The sequence below is a fragment of the Lacerta agilis genome, chromosome 2 (genome assembly GCF_009819535.1).
Source record: "Lacerta agilis isolate rLacAgi1 chromosome 2, rLacAgi1.pri, whole genome shotgun sequence".
Lineage (NCBI taxonomy): Eukaryota > Metazoa > Chordata > Lepidosauria > Squamata > Lacertidae > Lacerta > Lacerta agilis.
The window spans coordinates 81,616,460-81,635,648 of NC_046313.1; the positions used below are offsets into that span (position 1 = coordinate 81,616,460).

A 19,189-nucleotide genomic window follows, 5' to 3' on the forward strand; every position below is an offset into this window, starting at 1 on the left:
TCTCTTTGTCTTTTGTTGGTATCCTAGGTTTTTTTGGGCCAGCCTGTTTTTTCTGCCATCTGCATGGCTCCTTAACTCACCTTGTCTTTCTCGATGACATACAACCATCTCATGCCCCTTTGGTTGTGTCAGTTCTTCCCCCATATTTTTTACCTTTATATGCACATCAGAGGCATCTTTCCTTTCCACACCACCAGGACAACCATACTCTTACTTCTTGCACCTTGTTGCCCCACCCCAATTACTGTTTTAAATTTTGGTAGGTGGGTGGGTAGTAAATAAAGTAGTTTGCTGTTCTCATTTCTCTCTGCTAAACTATGTATAACTTGAGATTTATATATGGATGAGCTTGAGCTTGATGTAACTATCACAGAATAGCCGTGTGCAGATTGACAGGATGTCTTCTTTCATATAAGGTAATTGTGCTTCTGAGTGTTGCAGTGGCTGCAGCAGCATTGGAACCCCCTTTGAAGCACAAAAATTGGTCTCTTGAGATTGGCAGGTGAATCACACCTGTGATACATGTTATAAAAATTGAGATTGCCAGCTTCACAGGCACTGTGATCCCATGTTGGCACTTCAAAAATTTTTGTTGTCAATTGAACTCAGTGGCATGTGAGGATGAAGCTCTTATCTAAAATTATTTTGTTGTTGTGTGTAGAAGGAAATTCAAGTTAACTACTTTGGCTCAATTGTAGCTCATCACTAGAGCAAATCGACAAGATTCCTAGGTACAGTAACAGACCTTGTTACTGCACTTGCCTATAAAATACTTAGAATCCCACTTTCCTCTATTGGGATTAATATTCCTGCATTGTGGGGGGCAGGGTTGGACTAGATGGCCCTTGGTGTCCCTTTCAGGTCTACATTCCTGTGAGTCTATAATACTCATTGCAATTGCCAGTGTTTTCACTCAAAATATTGCTTGCTTTTTCATTTCAGGGAGGAGCCATCTCCATCCTCACCGCGTGCGAAAGACCAAATGACTTTTCAGGCATGGTATTAATTTCTCCTCTAGTAGTTGCAAGCCCAGATGTAGCAACACCGATCAAGGTAAAAATACAGGCATTAAATTAATTTCCAACACACTAGCTAAATGTCAGCTGAGCTTCACACAGTCTCCAGCGAGTAGCTCTTTTTCCCCCACCATCCTTCCTCTGTACATGTCGATTTGCACTAAAAAAAAGAAAAGGAGGAAAGGATTGATTTAAGGTCCTTATTAATTTTAGATGAATTTCAGAGGAAAATTCATGGTCACTACAAAGACTGTGGGCCTAAATATGAGTTGGAAACATGTGAATAGCAAAATCCCAGTGGCTGCCTTTTAAGAAAGCCCATGAGACAGCATTAAGAGAGTGAGATCTGGAGCAGAGAAACCTGCAAAGACCTAACAATTGGCTTTTGCTTTCACTTTACCTCTACAATTCCCCCCTCCCTAGCTTTTTCCATATTCTAGGTTCATGTTTACCTTTCTAAAGTCACTATGAGTGGAAGGACACTTGACACTTATAATTCTGCCTAATGACATATATTTTCAATTGAGGTGGCTTATGTGATTAGTGGGCTTTCTTGGGAGGCGAGGTTCAACCTGGTTTGCTTTAGCTTCATAGGTTTAGTTTCAGTATTACACAGCAAGCAATTTTGAATTTGCTTGCATTTAAGTGGATGGGGGGGGGATGCCCTGAGATTGGAAAAGTAGCCTCCATCCCTATAGCCAGTCCCATCATCTGTTAATGATAAGCATGGGAGCATGCATACAGTTGATGCTCTATTCAGACTTTATAATGGTAAAATTTAGATTTTTAGAATGGGGACGAATCCTAATCTTCATTATTTATATCAGCGGAATTCAGCTAAGTTTTACTCAGAGAAGATCTATTGAAATGTATGTCCCTAACTTGGACATATTTGTTAGTCTACTCTGAATAAAACATACTTGAATCCCACCTTATTTGTCTTGTTAAGAGTGCATGCAATGCATTTATATGTACCACCATCTAGATCAGGGTTTCCCAAACTTTGGGTCTCCAGCTGTTTTTGGACCACAACTCCCATCATTCTTAGTTAGCAGGACCAGTGCTCGGGGATGATGGGAATTGTAGTCCAAAAACAGCAGAAGACCCAAGTTTGAGAAACCCTGATGTAGATGGAGATGCACCATAATAAGTTAAATCTACCAACCACAACTCCTGGCAGAAGACACTGTGCAAGAACACTGCTCAGATGAGTTCATTAGCTTTTCCTCAGATATTTTATCTATTAAGGTACTTGTTACACAAAGCAGTTTAATTAAAAGCCTGTTGTTTCACTGACTCTTAGTATCTCCCCCCAGGAAGCCAGGACATCTCACCTCCTCAGTCCAGTGCTAGGAACTAAGCCCCTAGACCAAACACACAAGGCAGAGTATAAGTAGTGGTGCACAAACAAAGCACAAGGTCACATTCAAGTCATATATTTAAAGCACTCTTATACATCTTTAATAGTCATGACAGCCCCCCCCCCCAAAAAAAGAATACTGGGAACTGTAGTTCATTAAGGGTGATAGGAAATATAGCTCTGTGAGGGGGTCCCCTAACATGTAGAAATATGTGCATTAGTGCCAGTGGAAAAGTGAACTTTTCCAAGTGACTTGGAAGTTCCAGGACCACATTTGCATTTCTGGAGAATACATTTATGTCCTTAAATCTCTCTCTTGGCCCATGTGCTAAATGGAGCTCATGATGCTTTGGTACAAAAGGAGTGTTCCATGGCAATGGCATTTGCAATGCCTGTAAATGCCTCTGAAATCTGTGACTGCTTTGATATTTGGTATCTTGGAGAAACTCTTCATTTCATCCTTTTTATCTTTGCTCTAATACAGCATAATTTCCCAATCCATAGCAACTCTGATGAAGGAGGATGAGAGAATGTTATGTCACTGGGTGTATTTAATGGATTTGTACTTTAGCAAGGTCACACGGTTCATTTTATACTTTGCAGGAAAGTATCTCTGGATACAGTATTTGACATTCAAAGAGACTATAAAACAAAGGCCCAGCTATTTGTTTTCTTGGTTGTCAACATTTCCAAGCAATCACCACTTAATTAGAAGGTAATTTTCAAAAGATCAGAGGAGAATTTTAAATATTGGGCTTGATTGCAAAATGCTTTTAGTGGGAGAAAGAAATACATTTTCCTTCTCTTCTGTGGGCATTTTTATGCTCTGGAAGTTCAGACCTTTTGCATTTAACTCCCAGAGAGCAGGTATGCCTGCACATTTGTTCTTGTTTATTTGTGACCCCCTAGAGAATGTGCTTCGCAGAAAGAGTTGCAGCCTAGGCAAATACTGGGTGGATTGCACAGGCGACAATTTGCATTGTAAAAGACTGAAATTAGAAGTAAACGGTGATGAGACAAAATTGGGCTGCATTGAAAAGTGAAATGCTGCCTCAGTATTAGCCTCTTCAGCAAGGACTCTCTCCCTGCTTATTTTGGTGCCAGGAAGAAATGCAGGAGTCCTGAAGCTGGACAAAGATGTGTTGAGAAACACTGCCTGTTGCATCATGCTTGTCCTTGTAAATGGCCGTGGGAACTTTTCCTGCCTTTTTAATGCATTTGTACTAGAGCTGTTAGTTGGCACTTAAGACCAGATCCTCAGCTGGAATATAACATTGATATGGTGGTACAGCAACAGAGAACCTCAAACCATTTCTGCCACCTGCCAGTCTGGCTCCTGCAATTCTTTTCTTTGCTGTCCAAGTTACTAACTACATTCATCTCCCTCAGGTTTTTGCAGCTAAAATACTTAACTTAGTTCTGCCAAACCTGTCCCTGGGATCTATCGACCCAAACGTTGTTTCCCGGAATAAGAAAGAGGTGAGAACTTTATTGCTCTTGCAAATCATTGCGGTGTCTGTTCTTGTTCCCTATTCTTGTCCGTTTGTTCTTGCCTCAGCAGTTTGACTGAACTACAGGTGCCAAGTTGCATCTTGGTGCAAACTGATGAAATGCCCTTGGAAAAGGGATGGGACCTTGTCTCTTATAGACAATGAGAGAATTTCATACGGCATTTAGGAGAAAATTTAATCCGGCCTGAAATGACTTAATCCTCAAATGTTTTGCATCAGTATTGTGAAGCAGGGAAAATTCATTCTGTCATTCTGTGTCCCTGTTCTTCATTTTAATATGGAGGCAAATGGGTTGACTTCATAGTTGCCATGATGCACCAGTGGTGGAGGCTGCCCAATAGTAAGTAGACCTTGCATTTTGCAGTAGCTTTGTAGACAAGCAGCTCCATGCTGTTTACAGACATTTCCTGAAGCACAGGATGCAAACCTGCATCTGCAGCCACTAGTAAAACCAGAGATGTCCACAGCAGCTTTGGCATCAAAACGGTAACAAATAAAAATGTACTGGTTCTTTAAAGAACACAATCATGGGCAGGCATACAGGGAGGGGGGAATGAATGTAAGCAGAGCCTGGCAAAGGATTGCTAGACGGGGTTGTAGTTCATTGTAAAGATCAACTGAACTGACAGGAAATGGCACTCTGGGATTTTGAAAAAAGCAGGAGACTGTAGCATGTTAGTGAACACATATTCCTACCAGCTCAGATTTCTCTCAGATGCACCGTAAATATATTTAATGCTGCTAACTTGCTAGGTAAGCTGCATTGCAATGATTAATACATGCTGATGGAGCTCTCACCCTGGAAATGCTAAGAAGGTGTCTGACAGCAAAGTGCAAACAAGATGCCAGCAATGCAGCAAGGTTAAAATGCTTTTTGGCACATCCAGCCTGTTGTAGTCAACAGAGTCAACACCACTTGTACTTAACAGAGAGATCCACACATAGCAGCTTAAAGGAGGATTGGGTGCATGTGGCTAAGTAATTGAGCACATGCTCTGCATTTAAGGTCCCAGGTTTTTAATGCTGTATTTTCAGTTGTTGTAACCCAACTTGGGAACTTATGGTGAAGGGCAGATGATAAATTGAAATAATAGTAATAGCAGTAGCAATAACAGAGAGCCCAGGTAACTGCGATGCAAAAATGCCCAAGGTGAGCCAAAGCTGATCTCTGACTCCAAAGTTTGTCCATCTCTGCAATGTGCCCCAGAACTTCCGAGCAATTTGAAAACATTGTCATGTCTGCTGACATTGGGTTACTTCTGAAAAATGACCTGTCTGTAGTTTGACAGAAATAAATCCCCAGCATTTTTTTGTCACCTACACTCAAAACCTGCAGAATACAAGTTTAGATTGTACTGGGAACAGCCACTATTTACATGCTGCACGTTTTCATCTGCCAGACCAATTTCTAGTCTCTATAAATATCATTGGGATGTCCTCCAAGAATTTCCTGACTTGTTTGTGTTCATAGCAGTTTGGTTTTGCAAACCGGGAACTGAAATGTAAATGGTGGATTTGAGACATTTTGATTAAAAAAAAAAATTCTTGCTTGTTAAATCTGATGCAAAACTCCAGATGTGTTGGGGTGCAATTTCAAAAGAAAGCAAGGCTGTCACCATAATCTAAAATGTGTTTGATGCGAAGGCTGTGTTGCTATAGGTTTATACTTTTTTGGAGGGTGTGTGTGGCTTGCCTGCCTTAAAAACCAATAGCCACTCAATCTAGCTCTAGTTGAACAATCCCTAGTGGTCCCATATTATGATGTGCATCTCCATTTGCATTAAGATACATCCAGCTGGTTCAGTGGACCTGAGTGATCATTACAAAGCAGATGGGAATCCAGAATCCAACCTTCTCCCACACAGCAGTCTTCCCCTCCCAATCTCTGTAAAGGTCATTAAACCAAATTTTAGGGCTGAAGAACTGTATCAGGAAAGGATCAGGATATTAGGAGGAATTCAACATAGCGCTAAGGAGATCACTCCGTTGGTGCAAGCATTTGTGCTTACCTGATGAAGAAAGCTTTCCCCCTGCACCCTGTTCTGGGGGTTCTCCTGGCCGCAACCCCTGAGCCAGTTTGCGGGGAGGAGATGGGGGAAGCCCCGTTTCACTAGCAGTAAGTATTCCTTCTCTGTGGTTCCGCTAACAGGACTGGTTAGATGAACCCAGGCAATAGTTTCTGTGCTGGAAACTTAGGAGGGGGTTGCAAGCATCATGCTTACTCTGCAGTATCATAACAACTCACAGTGTTCCAGACAGTGAGGTCTGTTGTGTTTTCTTCTTTGTTTTGCTTTACTGTACTTACTTAACCACTTTTCTACCATAGTTTTTATTTATTTATTTATTTTCATTTATATCCTGCCCTGCCTCCCAAAGGAGCCCAGGGAAACAAGCACATCCACAGTTGTTGTTTTTTAAAAAAAGAAGCATCCTAAAATAGTTGAAAAACGGTTTTGATTAAAAAGACAGTTGTGGTTAAAACCTTTATTTCTTCCAGTGATCTCAGGGTTGCTAGGGACAGTATTTTTCAGCCACTGAATGCCTGGGTAAACAGGAATGCTTTCAAATAAGTACACATTTATTTATCTTACCACTTACATCAAAGATTAATTTAGTGATAACATGGTGTGGGATTGCCACTGATTACATGCTAGAAGGGGCACTTCCTTTTCCCTGGATCACAGAGCAAATTCAAGAGCCAGCGGCATATTACTACTGCTGCTATTGCTTCATTTATAGCTGCATTTAATAATAATAATAATAATAATCATGAGGTTTGCATAAAATTAGTATAATTTACTATATGTTTTAGGAACTTGTTTGTTCATTATGCATTTGAAAATGTGTTTGGAAATAGGATATTATATCCAAATTTTGCATGATGGCTGCTGATATTGAACAACAGGTTTTTGTCTATTTTCGGATAAAGTTGGTCACCATTTTGACTCATGATGTCATTCCAGGGCTTGTGGTTTCTTGCTCCTGTCAAGGCACTGCCAGGAGTGAGGGAGGAGTAAAATTGGGGGGGGGGGTGAGCAGCATATAGTAGCTCACAGCTAGTTTGTGTTGAACAACAGCTAGACGTTAACTATGGTTTTATTTAATGGATGGGTGAATTATTACATTTGTATCCCACTATTCCTTTAAGCAGCTCAAGGTGGTATACATAGTTCTCCCCCTCCCATTTTATCCTCACAACAACCCTGTGTGGTAGGTTAGGAGATGTGACTGTGATCGGCCCAAGGTCACCCAGTGAGCTTCACAGCCGAGTGGGGATTTCAGCCAGGTCTGACACTTTAAGCACTACACCACACTGGTTTAAGGTCACGTGTGAACCACACCTTTGACTCCATCCTGTTTACTAACATTAGAAGGAAAACACAGGCGACACAAGCATTTAAGGGAAACTGACAGGCATTGAGGAGCATCCATTTTGGAAAGAATCATCTCTGCCCATTCTTCCTCTATCCCAGGGGTCTGCAACCTTTAAGAGCCACTTGGACCCGTTTCCGAAGAGAAAAAAAAAACTGGGAGCCGCAAAACCATTGCGGCCCACAAAAATATAAATACCCAGAAGCTCATAGCACAATTTAGACAGGTAATGAAGAGCAGGTAATGAAGGCAAAATGGCAAAATATCACGAAACACCCCCCCCCCCAGCCAAACAACAAGCACTGTATTAAAGGAACCGTCCGAACGCCTGACGCTGCAGGGGCAAATCTAGAAGGGGAAATCCAACCCCCCAGAATACTTCCACCCCATGAACAGCACAAAAACCTCTTTCCCCCTTCTCTCATTGCACACACTTTGTAAACCAAGAAAATCTTTTTTTAAAAAAAAACAATTTGGGAATCCAGTTGCGGTGAGGTAATAGCCCAGCTATTAAAGAACAATGTAGCTAATTCCAAGGCAACTGAATAACAAAGAGGCCAGCGATTAAGCTACAGTGCCTGGGGAAAAAAAGTCAAAGGGCAATTCTAAAATGCAGCAGGGTGACTTTTAAAACATGAAGTTTTTTACCCACCAAAAATGGTGACCTCCAATATGTCCCCAAACCACTGCCCAACACGGATGCAAGTACAGGCTCCAAGCACTATAAACACCCAGAAGCTCATAGCACAATTTAGACAGGTAATGAAGAGCAGGTAATGAAGGCAAAATGGCAAAATATCACGAAACGCTCCCCCCCCCCCAGCCAAACAACAAGCACTGTATTAAAGGAACTGTCTGAACGCCTGACGCTGCAGGGGCAAATCTAGAAGGTGAAATCCAACCCCCCAGAATACTTCCGCCCCATGAACAGCACAAATGCAACCCTAACAGTTTAGCAAACTTATGCAAAAGCACACAGCATTCACACTGCCCCAATCACTATTGGCCAGCAGAGGGGCTGGGCAAGGCAGCTGAGAGGGGCTGAAGCAGGGGGCTGATCACGTCCCCCCTGCAGGCGCGGGAAAACATTCCTTCAGAATGGATAAAACCCTTCTTTCAGTCCATGGGACTCCCGCTTCTAGGGGGCAGGGGGCTTCTAGGGGGGGCGCTGCCCCCTCCTGCCCCCCATCGGTACACCCATGCTCGGGCCCCTTTCGCCACGCTGCTTAAGGGAAGTCTCCTGCGCGCCCCCAAAACAGAGCCCGGGACCGGTCGTCCCCGGAGCTTTTTCCCGCGCCCATCTCATCCCGTTGGGCCGCCCTTAGCTGAACAGCCGGGCTTCCTTTTCCTTCCCAGACTGCCACGTGTCCTGGAGCCGGGCCCTTCCACTTTTTAAAAAGAGGGCTTCCCCCTTGCCCGCCGCCCGCCGCCGCTGGCCCAGCCCGCAGCTGCCTCCTTACCTCGTCAAGTCGTCACGCCTCGTCGAATCGCAGCAGCCAGCAGCTCCACCAGCAGCAGCCAAACACAAGCGCCGGGACAGGCGCCAAGTAGGGAAGCTGCTGCGGTCTGCTGCTGCGCCTTCGCTGGCACGAAACGAGGCACGCATGAGCAGCACAGCCGCCGGCAAGGTAGAGAAGTGGGTGGGTGCAGGCGGGCCAGCAGCGCGGCGCAGCACCCCCTACATTTCGGCGCTAAACGCACCGGCCCTGCCCGGAGCCGCAGCAAAGGTGCAAAAGAGCCGCAGGTTGCAGACCCCCGCTCTATCCTTTCATAGAGATATACCCCATTCTACGTGGTCACATCAGGTGCCCTGATCACTAACATCCCAGCAAAAGTTGGATAGTTAAAAAAAAAACCCTCTCCTGCATTAGGATTAAAAAATTAAAGCATAAAACAAGGTTAGGAAGAAAAAACAAAGAAAATCCCATTAGGCTATCTGCTGGCATTTGTGGCTTTGCATATGAGGGTGGCGAAGGTGGTACGTCATATGAATTTATCTACATTATTTTATTCTGCGGTAAGAGGACGTCTGTCACTCCGCCCACCCACTCCTTTGTGACTTTTCTCCCCCCAATAATTCTTTATCTGTTGCTTTTTCGTTGGGGAAGCAGCTTGAGGTTGGGCTGCCTGCACGTGGTGCTGTGTCACAGCACCAAACAAACAACTTGGCAGCTTTTAGTCTGCAGCCAGTTGCTAAGTAGCAGGAGCAACCCAGCACTTCTGTTTAAATTGGAGGAGAAAAGTCAAATTGGCCCGGGTGAAAATGTCAGAGCACACCCAGGTGCTGGGAAAGGGAGTTGGCAAAATTGCATTCACTCGCCTCAGTTGTTCTGTTAGCCATCTCTTTTTTCTTCTTCTTCCCCGAAAGCACATTAAACAGGAAGCCAGACCTTTCTAAAGCAAGGTTTCTCCTGAGCAGAAATGGGAGGAGGACAGTGAAGAGGCAATGGAATAGATGCCTTGATTCATACTTGTTTGCAACAAAGTTGTCCCATTGGTGAGGCACTTAGGGACTTCCACCTGTACAGAAGGATTTCCTTCCCCTCTTCGCTTCCCCAATCCAGGCAAACAAAATCTGTGATGGGTTTCCCCAAAACCTTCCCAGGTACCCTTTAGGCACAGGGACACAACCCAGTGTTTCTAAGAAAAAAAAATATTTTCATAGGAGAAATAGAGGCACAGGATGACTGTGCCCCACATTTCCCCAACAACACTTTTGCACTCAAGCTGTGTTTCAGTGTTTGACTAGAAAGCATAGTAAAGGTAAAGGGACCACTAACCATTAGGTCCAGTCGCGGATGACTCTGGGGTTGCGGCGCTCACCTTGCTTTATTAGCCGAGGGAGCCGGCATACAGCTTCCGGATCATGTGGCCAGCATGACTAAGCTGCTTCTGGTGAACCAGAGCAGCGCACAGAAACACCGTTTACCTTGCCATCAGAGCAGTACCTATTTATCTACTTGCACTTTGACGTGCTTTCAAACTGCTAGGTTGGCAGGAGCAGGGACCAAGCAATGGGAGCTCACCCCGTCACAGGGATTCAAACTGCTGGCCTTCTGATTGGCAAGCCCTAGGCTCTGTAGTTTAACCCACAGCGCCACCCGCGTCCCTTCTAGAAAGCATATCTGCCTTTAAAAAAAAATCAAAGCAACCACCCCAAACCAACAAGAAACTGAACTTCCGGCACATGGAGCATCTCCCATGAGTATTGAGCAAAGTCCATTTCAGAAAAACTATGTTACCTGCTATTCATACTTACTATTTACACAGCTGCGGAGATCAGCACTGCCAGGCAGTTTCCAGTAGCCTGAACCCTCAGGAGGGCCCACCACGTACCCCATGTGCTGGCTTCAGCCACCCTGCTCCTCTCATTGCTGGTCCACTGGTTTTCCTTTGCCCAGGGCTTGAGCCCAGGTGGCTGTGGCTGGCAGCCGCCATTTTAATTATCCCACAATGCTTTTGGGGCTCCAAGACTGTGCTGCTTTAGTGCAATAGTACATGGAGCTCCAGAGGCATTGTGGGGGAATTAAAACGATAGATGGTGGCATTTGCTGGCTAAACTGGCTTTTAATTTTTGCTGCTGCTGTGCCTGCCTCCTATTGTCCAAGAAAGAGGAGGGCCCCCTGCTGTGTCAAGGGCCACTACAGGGAGTGGGGGCAGCAGGAGCCCCACCAGACTCAGTGGTGGCCCTCCACCACTGCTACCAATTGAGGAAAGAAGGAGCTAATCTCACAGCAGAGTCCATGGAAGAATTCTGTAACGAGTCAAAAGAGAAAGGAGGTTGATGCTCTCTTACTGTTAATATAATTGAAGTAGCACTATGTCCTGCTTAATATTGAAATACTTTGGAATTGAGATGCTTATTGATACTTTGTGTTGATTTTTCAAAAACCGAATTGTATTGTTTTTGTTGCTGTGTATTATGACCTGCTTTGAACGTGGTTTTCTGTAGAAGGCAGCATATAAATTAAAACCTCTCATGTGACTGCAGTCAAAATTGGGAACCTTTGTGGAGGCTTCACCACATGAGAAGAAGGTGTCTGTCTGTTAAAATGTGCTGCCTTTAAAGCAAGTATCCATTGAGGAGTTGGTTAAGCCATAAAATGTTCATTAAATGTCCCTTTTATTTCAACAGGTTGACTCTTACACCACAGACCCGCTAGTTTACCATGGCGGCATGAAAGTCTCCTTCGTCATCCAGTTGCTGAATGCCATTGCCAAAATAGAGCGTGCGCTCCCCAAACTGACTCTTCCGATGCTGGTGCTCCATGGTTCACCTGACAAACTCTGCGATATCAAAGGCTCTTATTTGCTGATGGATACGGCACCAAGCCAGGATAAAACTCTCAAGGTTATCTTGACTTTTTTGTAGGATTAAGGGATCAGTGTTTACTGCTTGGCAGTTCGATTGGGCTCCTTTCCGACTGATGTGAGGCACTGTAGAGGAAAACCTCACCTGGGGGAGAGGCATGTGTCAACTTCTCTATCTTCCACAGGCTGATATGAGTTAAATTCTGAGGCAATACTTAAGTAGGCCTAAGCACATTTATTTGGAAATAAATACCATTGGACGCCACCCAACCACCGTATTTTTCGCTCCATAAGACACACTTTTTTCCTCCTAAAAAGTAAGGGGAAATATCTGTGCGTCTTATGGAGCGAATGGTGGTCCCTGGAGCTGAATTTCCCGGGGGCCAAAAGCAGATCGTGCTTTTTATTTTACAAAGAGAAAGGGGGATGTTGAAAGGACCCCGCTCAGCAGCTGATCAGCAAGAGATTGGGAGAGAGCTAAGAGTCCCGGCTCCCTTTCGGCCCCGCCCCCTTGCCCAGGCCTCCTTTGTTGAATGTGCTGCAGAGGGAGGTTGTTTGTTTCCCCAGCGACATGTGACTGGCTGATTAGATTATCTGTCTGGAAACGGTAGAAATGGCTCCATTTCCTTAAGATTTTTCAGAAATGTGAGTTGAACCCCATAAAAATGGGGGTTTTCCTCTTTGCTTTTCCCCCTTTGCAAAAAAAGCTGCAAAACTTTTAACTGACCCTCAAAAATACAGGGCTTTTCCCTTTGCAAAAAAAAGCTGCAAAACTTTTAGCTGATCCTCAAAAAAACAGGGCTTTTAGAGGAGGAAGAGCAGGGAAAAAATTGTTTCTTGTTTCCTCCTCTAAAAACAAGGTGCGCCCTATGGTCTGGTGTGTCCTATGGAGTGAAAAATACAGTAACTTAGAGTATACCTGCTAAAATTAATGAACCCCAGTTAGCCGTGTCCATTAATTTCACTGGGTCTATTCTGAGTAGGGTGAACATTCTATTGATTTCAGCCGGAACACAAGGAAGTTAACATGTAGAGGTAGCAATTGGTACAACAGGCTAGCCAGCTCTTCCTTGATGCTGTTAGTAATGGGAAGCATGTGCAGAAAAACAAAAACGGGGAGTGCAACACCTACTAGGATTTCACAACCATAAAATATTTAAATTACACTTAATTTTTATTCATTAGATGTTTGAGTGAACATCTGCTCTAGCAATAGGAGAGTAAACAAAAAAAGAGGGATAGAGTGTATTTTTATCAGGTGTTGATGAGCAGCTTGAAACAAGCTGCCTTTCGAGCCATTTTGAAGTATTTATGAAGAATTACTGTGCATGCAGTGTAGTTTTGTACAAAAGGGATGGTACATGCTGACATTCGGCACCTGCTTTCAATCCATGGTTACAAACAGTAGTTAAGATCAGTTGAAGAAGGGAGAGATATGGAGTTTCTTTTTCAATCTCTGTTTGGTTTTGTGACGCTAGCATTACCACTCTGTGTGCATCGGAGCATTAGGGGAAAGATGACTTGTTAATACATGTTTAAGTGCTAGTCTAAAGTGCAGTTCTATTTTAGCAGATCACAGGTGCCCACAGTTGCTTGCAGGATGTGAAGGGTGTTACTGTAAGCTTGTGGAGTTCATTCATATACAACACAGTGCCTGTTGTGCAATCCTAATCCCCACCCTTGCTGTTGATGGTGGTGAGAGCAGGGGTTTAGGATGGCACATAGTGTCCTCTTCTCTGAATCTCCACTGGCAGAGAGGAGTCATGGGTGCCAGTGGTGGTGGGTTAACCTTTGCCCTGGCAGACAGGAAGCCACCACTGTCAGTAGGCAGCAGAAAGCCCCCAAATGGGTTGTTTTGATGCATGGTGCCAACATCTTTGGATACATTGGGTCATATTCAACCAGGTTTTACTCAGAGAAGACCCATTGAAATTGATGGGTCTACATAGCTATGGCTTTGTGCCTTTAACCATGCCTGTTCATTCTCTTTGCAGGTGTATGACGAGGCTTATCATGCCCTCCACAAAGAGCTTCCTGAGGTGACTGCATCTGTCCTTAAGGAAATACAGTCATGGATTAGTCAGAAACTCTCAGCAGCTGAAGAAGCCCGTCGCTCTTAAAGAAAAGCTGGCTTGAGACCTTCTTAAATGGTTGTTGGGCTATTCCAGGAAGATATTTTTTCCTTTTCTGTTTTTTACAACCTCTTTTCGGGGGCAAAAATGTTTCTCTTAAAGGGACTCCTGAAATATGTTATTTTTAAACAGACATTTCCTGTGGCGTTGTGGGGAGGGGGGGGGTTGCCACGCAGCCATTTAAAGGGCGCTTTCTTCCCAGCAGAAAGAGCTACGGGAATGTTGTATCAGTACAGACTTCCTGGCTGGGGGTGCTGCTTTAAGGGACTTCCTTGAATCCCCCTCAAAGCCCACAACACTCTCTAAACATGTTCTTTGTTGTCCAGGGAGTTCCTGAGGTGCTGAGGTATTTTTTCTCCATTTTTTAATATTGCAATAATCTTCGGAATGTTTTAAAAAATAATTGGCATCTTCCATGTCATTCAGTTTCTACTCTTGCCAGGTGACAATTCCTCCCTCCTCTACTTCCAAGGCTACAAAACAGACCCAAAGGGAAATGTTGTTTGTCAGATGGAGATGGAGCTAGGAAGGAAGTTAGGCTGCTGGCGAAGTCTCTTCCTGTGTGAATTCAGGCCATGACAGTGTTTAGATTTAGGATCAGGCCAGGCTGAAAGGGCCTCTCAGCCCTCAGGGCTTCGAGAACAAGGAGGAGTCCAGCAGGCCACAGGAACAGTGCAAACAGCACTCTAGATGTAGCGCCGTTTAATGATCAGCCCCAGAAATGACGCCACTGAGGAACAGGACTAACATAGAGGTCTACAAGCCTTAAGGCGTAGACTCTTAAGCACGCAAAAGAGATGCTGATGTTGTTACTTCTGCTTCCAGAAACCAAATCCTTCTTCTGTGCAAGAACTGTAATCTGTAAATACACGTAGGGGCTGCTTTTCTTGTTATTTGTGTTAACTGATAACTTAAGATGTAAAGTCAAAAGTTATATTTTAAAAAAAATATTAAATATAATATATAATGTCTCTATAGGTCGTTCAGAGGTTTCTAGAGGAGGAGAAGGAGGAACAGAGTATAGAGTGAAGGCAGGGGATGTTGCTTCTGCAACGTGTGTCCCTTTAGGGGATTTCCAGGCAGCACAAGTTTAACTCTGCCATGTTGCAATATGAATGCAGTTGCCACTTGAAAACCAGGGAGTAGCCACCTGTTGCTTTTCCACAGTTCTCACACTCCTATTCCTCCTTTTAATTAGGATGGACCAGACAGAAACAGCTTGCCTTTGGGGGTAGGGTAGTGTTTGTCTCCCCATTCTTTTATTCTATCCATGTTTGGAAGGAAATAAGGGGAAGGAGTGAAAGAAAGAAGCCAAAGTAATGGAAGAGAAATAAGGGGAAGGAGTGAAAGAAAGAAGCCAAAGTAATGGAAGAGTCGGGGACAGGAGGCGATTGTAAAAATTACTGGATTCTCAGAGTCCGTGGTATGTGGGGGCCCTGGAAGCTTGACTAGCATAGTAGGGCTAACATTTTTTTGGCAATACTTATTTGAGGAGGGGGAAATGGGCAGCGCTAAGAATTGAAAAGAGCCACCCGTTGGGTGAGAGTGCTTGTTGCATATGAAAAAAAGATTGGGATCTGTGTCGAGGGGTGAGGAAATGGATAAAATGGTACACATCTCTGAGGGAGGGGATTTGAGAGCAAGACAGTTATGTGGAATCTCTTTATCTCAACAACCTTGGGGTATTAGCTTTCACTGGGACTAGCTGCTTGGCCAGCCCAGATCCATCTGCACCAGGAAAATATGAAGGAGCAGCCCATGGCTAGTCAAAAACAGCTATCCAACAGTGCTTTCAGGCAGCCCAAAATTGCCATGTTTGTTGAAAGGCTGTGTAAAAGTGCTCCTCCTCCACCCTAACCAGTGTGAGGATTATGAGGTGCCTGCCAACTTTGCTTTGCAGCAAAATTCTTCTATTTATTACTGTTTCCCCCTCTAGAATAACACAGTCAGCACTGTTGAGCTAGTCTCCTGTTAAAGTGACTTGGAAAGAGAATCAGTTTAAAAGTTTTCCATTGGGGTGCCTACCATGATCTTTCTACAAGAGTGCCAGTCCTTCTTTTACCATGCATTTCTGCTCTAGAGGGGTATGGATAGTGGATAGGACTTTATATAATAGATGCCCAGCAGGAGTTTGAACTCTCTTCACCTGCTGGTCTTTCAGCTTTGCACTGGGGGCGAACAACACAGCATTCCCCGCTGTTGAGATTTTTCAGCTGGACCAGTAGTCTGTATTGCAAAACCACCTAGATTATGACAGTTTCACTTCCCACCTCCAAAGCCAGTTCCTTTTGGGAACTGTGAAAGAGAACTTTGTGTAATAACAAACAGCCCCCGAATCTAACTTTAATTAGCTCTGATCTGTTCTCTAATAAGGGTGTGAATGGCAGAAGCTTAACACATCACAAGACCTCAGCAAGAGAAGCACTGTAGGAGTAACAGTCGCCTGGTTTGCACAGACTTTTGCAACTCCTAGCAGTTCATCCAGATAAAAAAAAAAAGCTGCCTTTTGTTATAGAATTAATTGTCACCATTTCAGGGTGCTTAAAACTTCCTTTGACAGGCCCCTCAATTAATTATTGGTTGCGGATATTTCACATCACAGAGGACTGGCCCTACCATAAGAGCTCAGCTGACTGAACCAGTGCAGCTGTAGTTGTGGCCTGTGGGTTACTAAAATGGAGACTGGGCTGTGGGAGAATTATTTCAGCGGCAAAAGCCCAGTGAATTAGATACACTGTTGTTCTTCTAGCTTCATAATAGGCTTATTTTCCCATTCCACGAGCTGAGGGAACAGGCAATATTGCAAGGGTGGTGACTTGCTAAGGTGAATGCCCTTGCATTTATAAGCTTTAAAAAAACACACACACACAATCAGGTAAGCTGCATGGATAAGCAACAGTTGGCACAGAAGTAGAAAATGCACATTGCACATTAAAATGGCAATCAAGGTGGAGAGTATTCCAAAGATGTGCATGTTAGCTTAATTCTTCACCTATTCAAGTCAACTGGGAGTTCAGCCACAGTGTGAGAAATCTAGGTCAGTGCTGGCTGCCTCGGAGGAGAAGTGCTTTTTTGCATTTAACTCCTACACACATGAGCTGGCCTCTATTGTATACATGCCCAGAAGAGGTTCTAAGTTCAGTGCCTTTGAATAAATTTGTCCAGAGAAAGCCTGCTGTAACTCCTGAGCTTTGAAGCAATAGATAAAGAAGAGTCAGAACAGACTTCCCAAACCTGGTGCCCTCCAGATGTTTTGAACTATACTCCCCATCCCCCTGACAATTGCCAATGGTGGCTGGGACTGGTGGGAGTAGCTGGGTTGCAACCACATCTTGAGGATCACAGGTTGGAGACAAGTGGATTGGAAACTATTCAATTGTCAAAAGTCATGCATAGGTTTGAAAAACCAGACACTTACTTATTGGGAAAGCGATAACTACTGTTACTGGGAAGGTGATAGCGAATGTTCATTCATTTTGCTAAGGACTATGCATTTGGGGAAATGCAACCAGGAAAGTGAGTTAGGGAGGTTATGTTCCTTTAAGAGCAAATAGAAGCTGGCCACCTTCGCATAGGCCTATTGAGCTTCAGTCTGCCATGGAGCTTTTAAAAGAATAGAACTAACTGCTTAAGTATTGCTTTCACAAAAAAGGGAGGGACAATTTAAATAATACTCATTTGCTAGATGTTGGGGAATTCGAAAAAAGATTTATATTCCTGCTGGGGTAGAATAAACAACAGTTTGTAAACTGAATTGTGCTGGATCAACACCAGTGAAGGCTCTAAAACAAAAAATAATTTCTGCTGTAGTTAAACCTGTCAAGTCTAAGCTTGCTCATGCTGGGAAATTGGACTTCTGCAGTGTTCTATAGAAAGCAACTTGGTGAGCAACCACAGCTGGCAGCCAGGGGCAGCATTTGGATCTGGGGAGCCTGTTGTGGGAAAAAAAGGGCAGAGCCACAGGCTGCATTATGGCCATAGCTGTGGCCTCTTGCACCTGCCCTGATAAAAAAAGAGAGAGAAATTGTAGTGGTGATCTTCAGGAGCTTGCCTTGCTAATCTACATTAAACCAGCTGAAGCTCCTTGGGGCTGCCCTACCTCAGGCCTGCACAACCTGTGACCCACCATACTGACTACAATCTAGCCTGTAGTCTGCAAAGTTTTCTGCTTTTACAATCCTAGACATGCAGCAAAAGTGGGAGTCTTACAGAGTCTCAGACATTGGTGAGTGAGTTGTTGCTCGGCTTGGCAGATGACAAATTGCAGAGGCCTGCCCTACCTTAAAATCCCAAACTAGAGTTCACCAGAAGCATCCACAATTTTAACTTGTTTGATGCATGCAGTTTCTGGAGAGCAAAGTTCTCCAGAACTTGTATCAGCTTCCAGACTGCTGTGCTGGGGACCAACAGGGAGTTTCCCCCCTTTGAGAACTTAGTTCCTTTATGACAGAGCAATAGTTGTGTGTAACTAATGTATATAACCGCCATCATATGCACCCGACGTGGCATGACAACCAGCCTTCCCATAACATGTCTGGCACAACGTTTTATAATGAGCCTGCTCTTTTTATATCAGTCACCTTACCACTTTGATGACATTATCTTACCAAGATAACTTATTTTTCCAAGTAATTCCTGTGCCACTGTTTCTGCTTGTTTCATTTGTGCTCCAACTCACACAGTACTAGACACTCAACATACATACACACTTGAAATGCCTGTATTTACAGCGAGGAGAATGTGTACAACTTAGATACTTTTGAGAGAAAAAGAAAAATAATATGTATATGAACACTAATAATAAAGATATGTTTTTTGAGTATGGCATGATTGAGAGCATTTATATCTACCCAATTATATCAAGAGCTACAGAGGTGTTTGGTTGTTTCTCTTTTGTAAACAACAACAGTGCTTTTACCCGGTTAATATTTGATAAATAGACCAGCTATCTCATTAACCGGAGGGGAGTAAGGGACATTCTGCAAATGATAATTCAAGTCTTTACTACACTCTAAAGACTGGGGCCTTTGGGAATGCAAACTCAGGTTAGAACAGGATGTACTGGCACATGCTCACTCTCTTTGTTGATGGCACTGGATTGTGTCAGCGAGGGCTTTTTGTCTTCCCCTGCAATACAAAGCCATTTTGAAGTGCAGGCTGGGAACCCCGCATGGATGAAGACTATAGCATACACTTTCACATGGTTGAAAAGAAAGAGCATGGGCACAAAGAATAAATGCTAAAATGCCATTGATTGCTCATATAAATGTTTACTCATTTTCCCCTTGTGGGCTTCCCACAGGCACCTGATTGGCCACTGTGAGAACAGAATGCTGGAGTAGATGGGCCAGCAGACTCTTCTAAGCTTATTAGACCTCCCATGTCTCCAATATGGCACCTTCATTGAGTATACCTGCCCCTCCTTCACTTTGCACCATCACTTCACCCTCTGTCCAGCTTCTGAAATGCACGTACACTTCCCATGAT

At 43.9% G+C, this 19,189-nt stretch overlaps 1 protein-coding gene across 9 annotated transcripts in view; it reads left to right on the forward strand.

Moving 5' to 3' along the window:
- The window catches only part of MGLL (monoglyceride lipase), an 86,378-nt gene extending 71,705 nt beyond the window's left edge, over nucleotides 1-14,673 (forward strand). For 6 of the 9 annotated variants that reach the window (XM_033141053.1, XM_033141046.1, XM_033141050.1 and 3 more), the window contains 5 exons: nucleotides 943-1,053; nucleotides 3,766-3,855; nucleotides 11,395-11,610; nucleotides 13,565-13,609; nucleotides 14,145-14,673. In XM_033141053.1, the coding sequence (XP_032996944.1) occupies nucleotides 943-1,053; nucleotides 3,766-3,855; nucleotides 11,395-11,610; nucleotides 13,565-13,609; nucleotides 14,145-14,228 (546 nt within the window). In that variant the 3' untranslated portion in view covers nucleotides 14,229-14,673. Of the gene's footprint in view, nucleotides 1-942; nucleotides 1,054-3,765; nucleotides 3,856-11,394; nucleotides 11,611-13,564 lie in introns of all 9 variants that reach the window. The other 3 variants (XM_033141045.1, XM_033141048.1, XM_033141049.1) reach the window with 3 other exon arrangements.
- The last annotated feature ends 4,516 nt before the right edge of the window (nucleotides 14,674-19,189 follow it).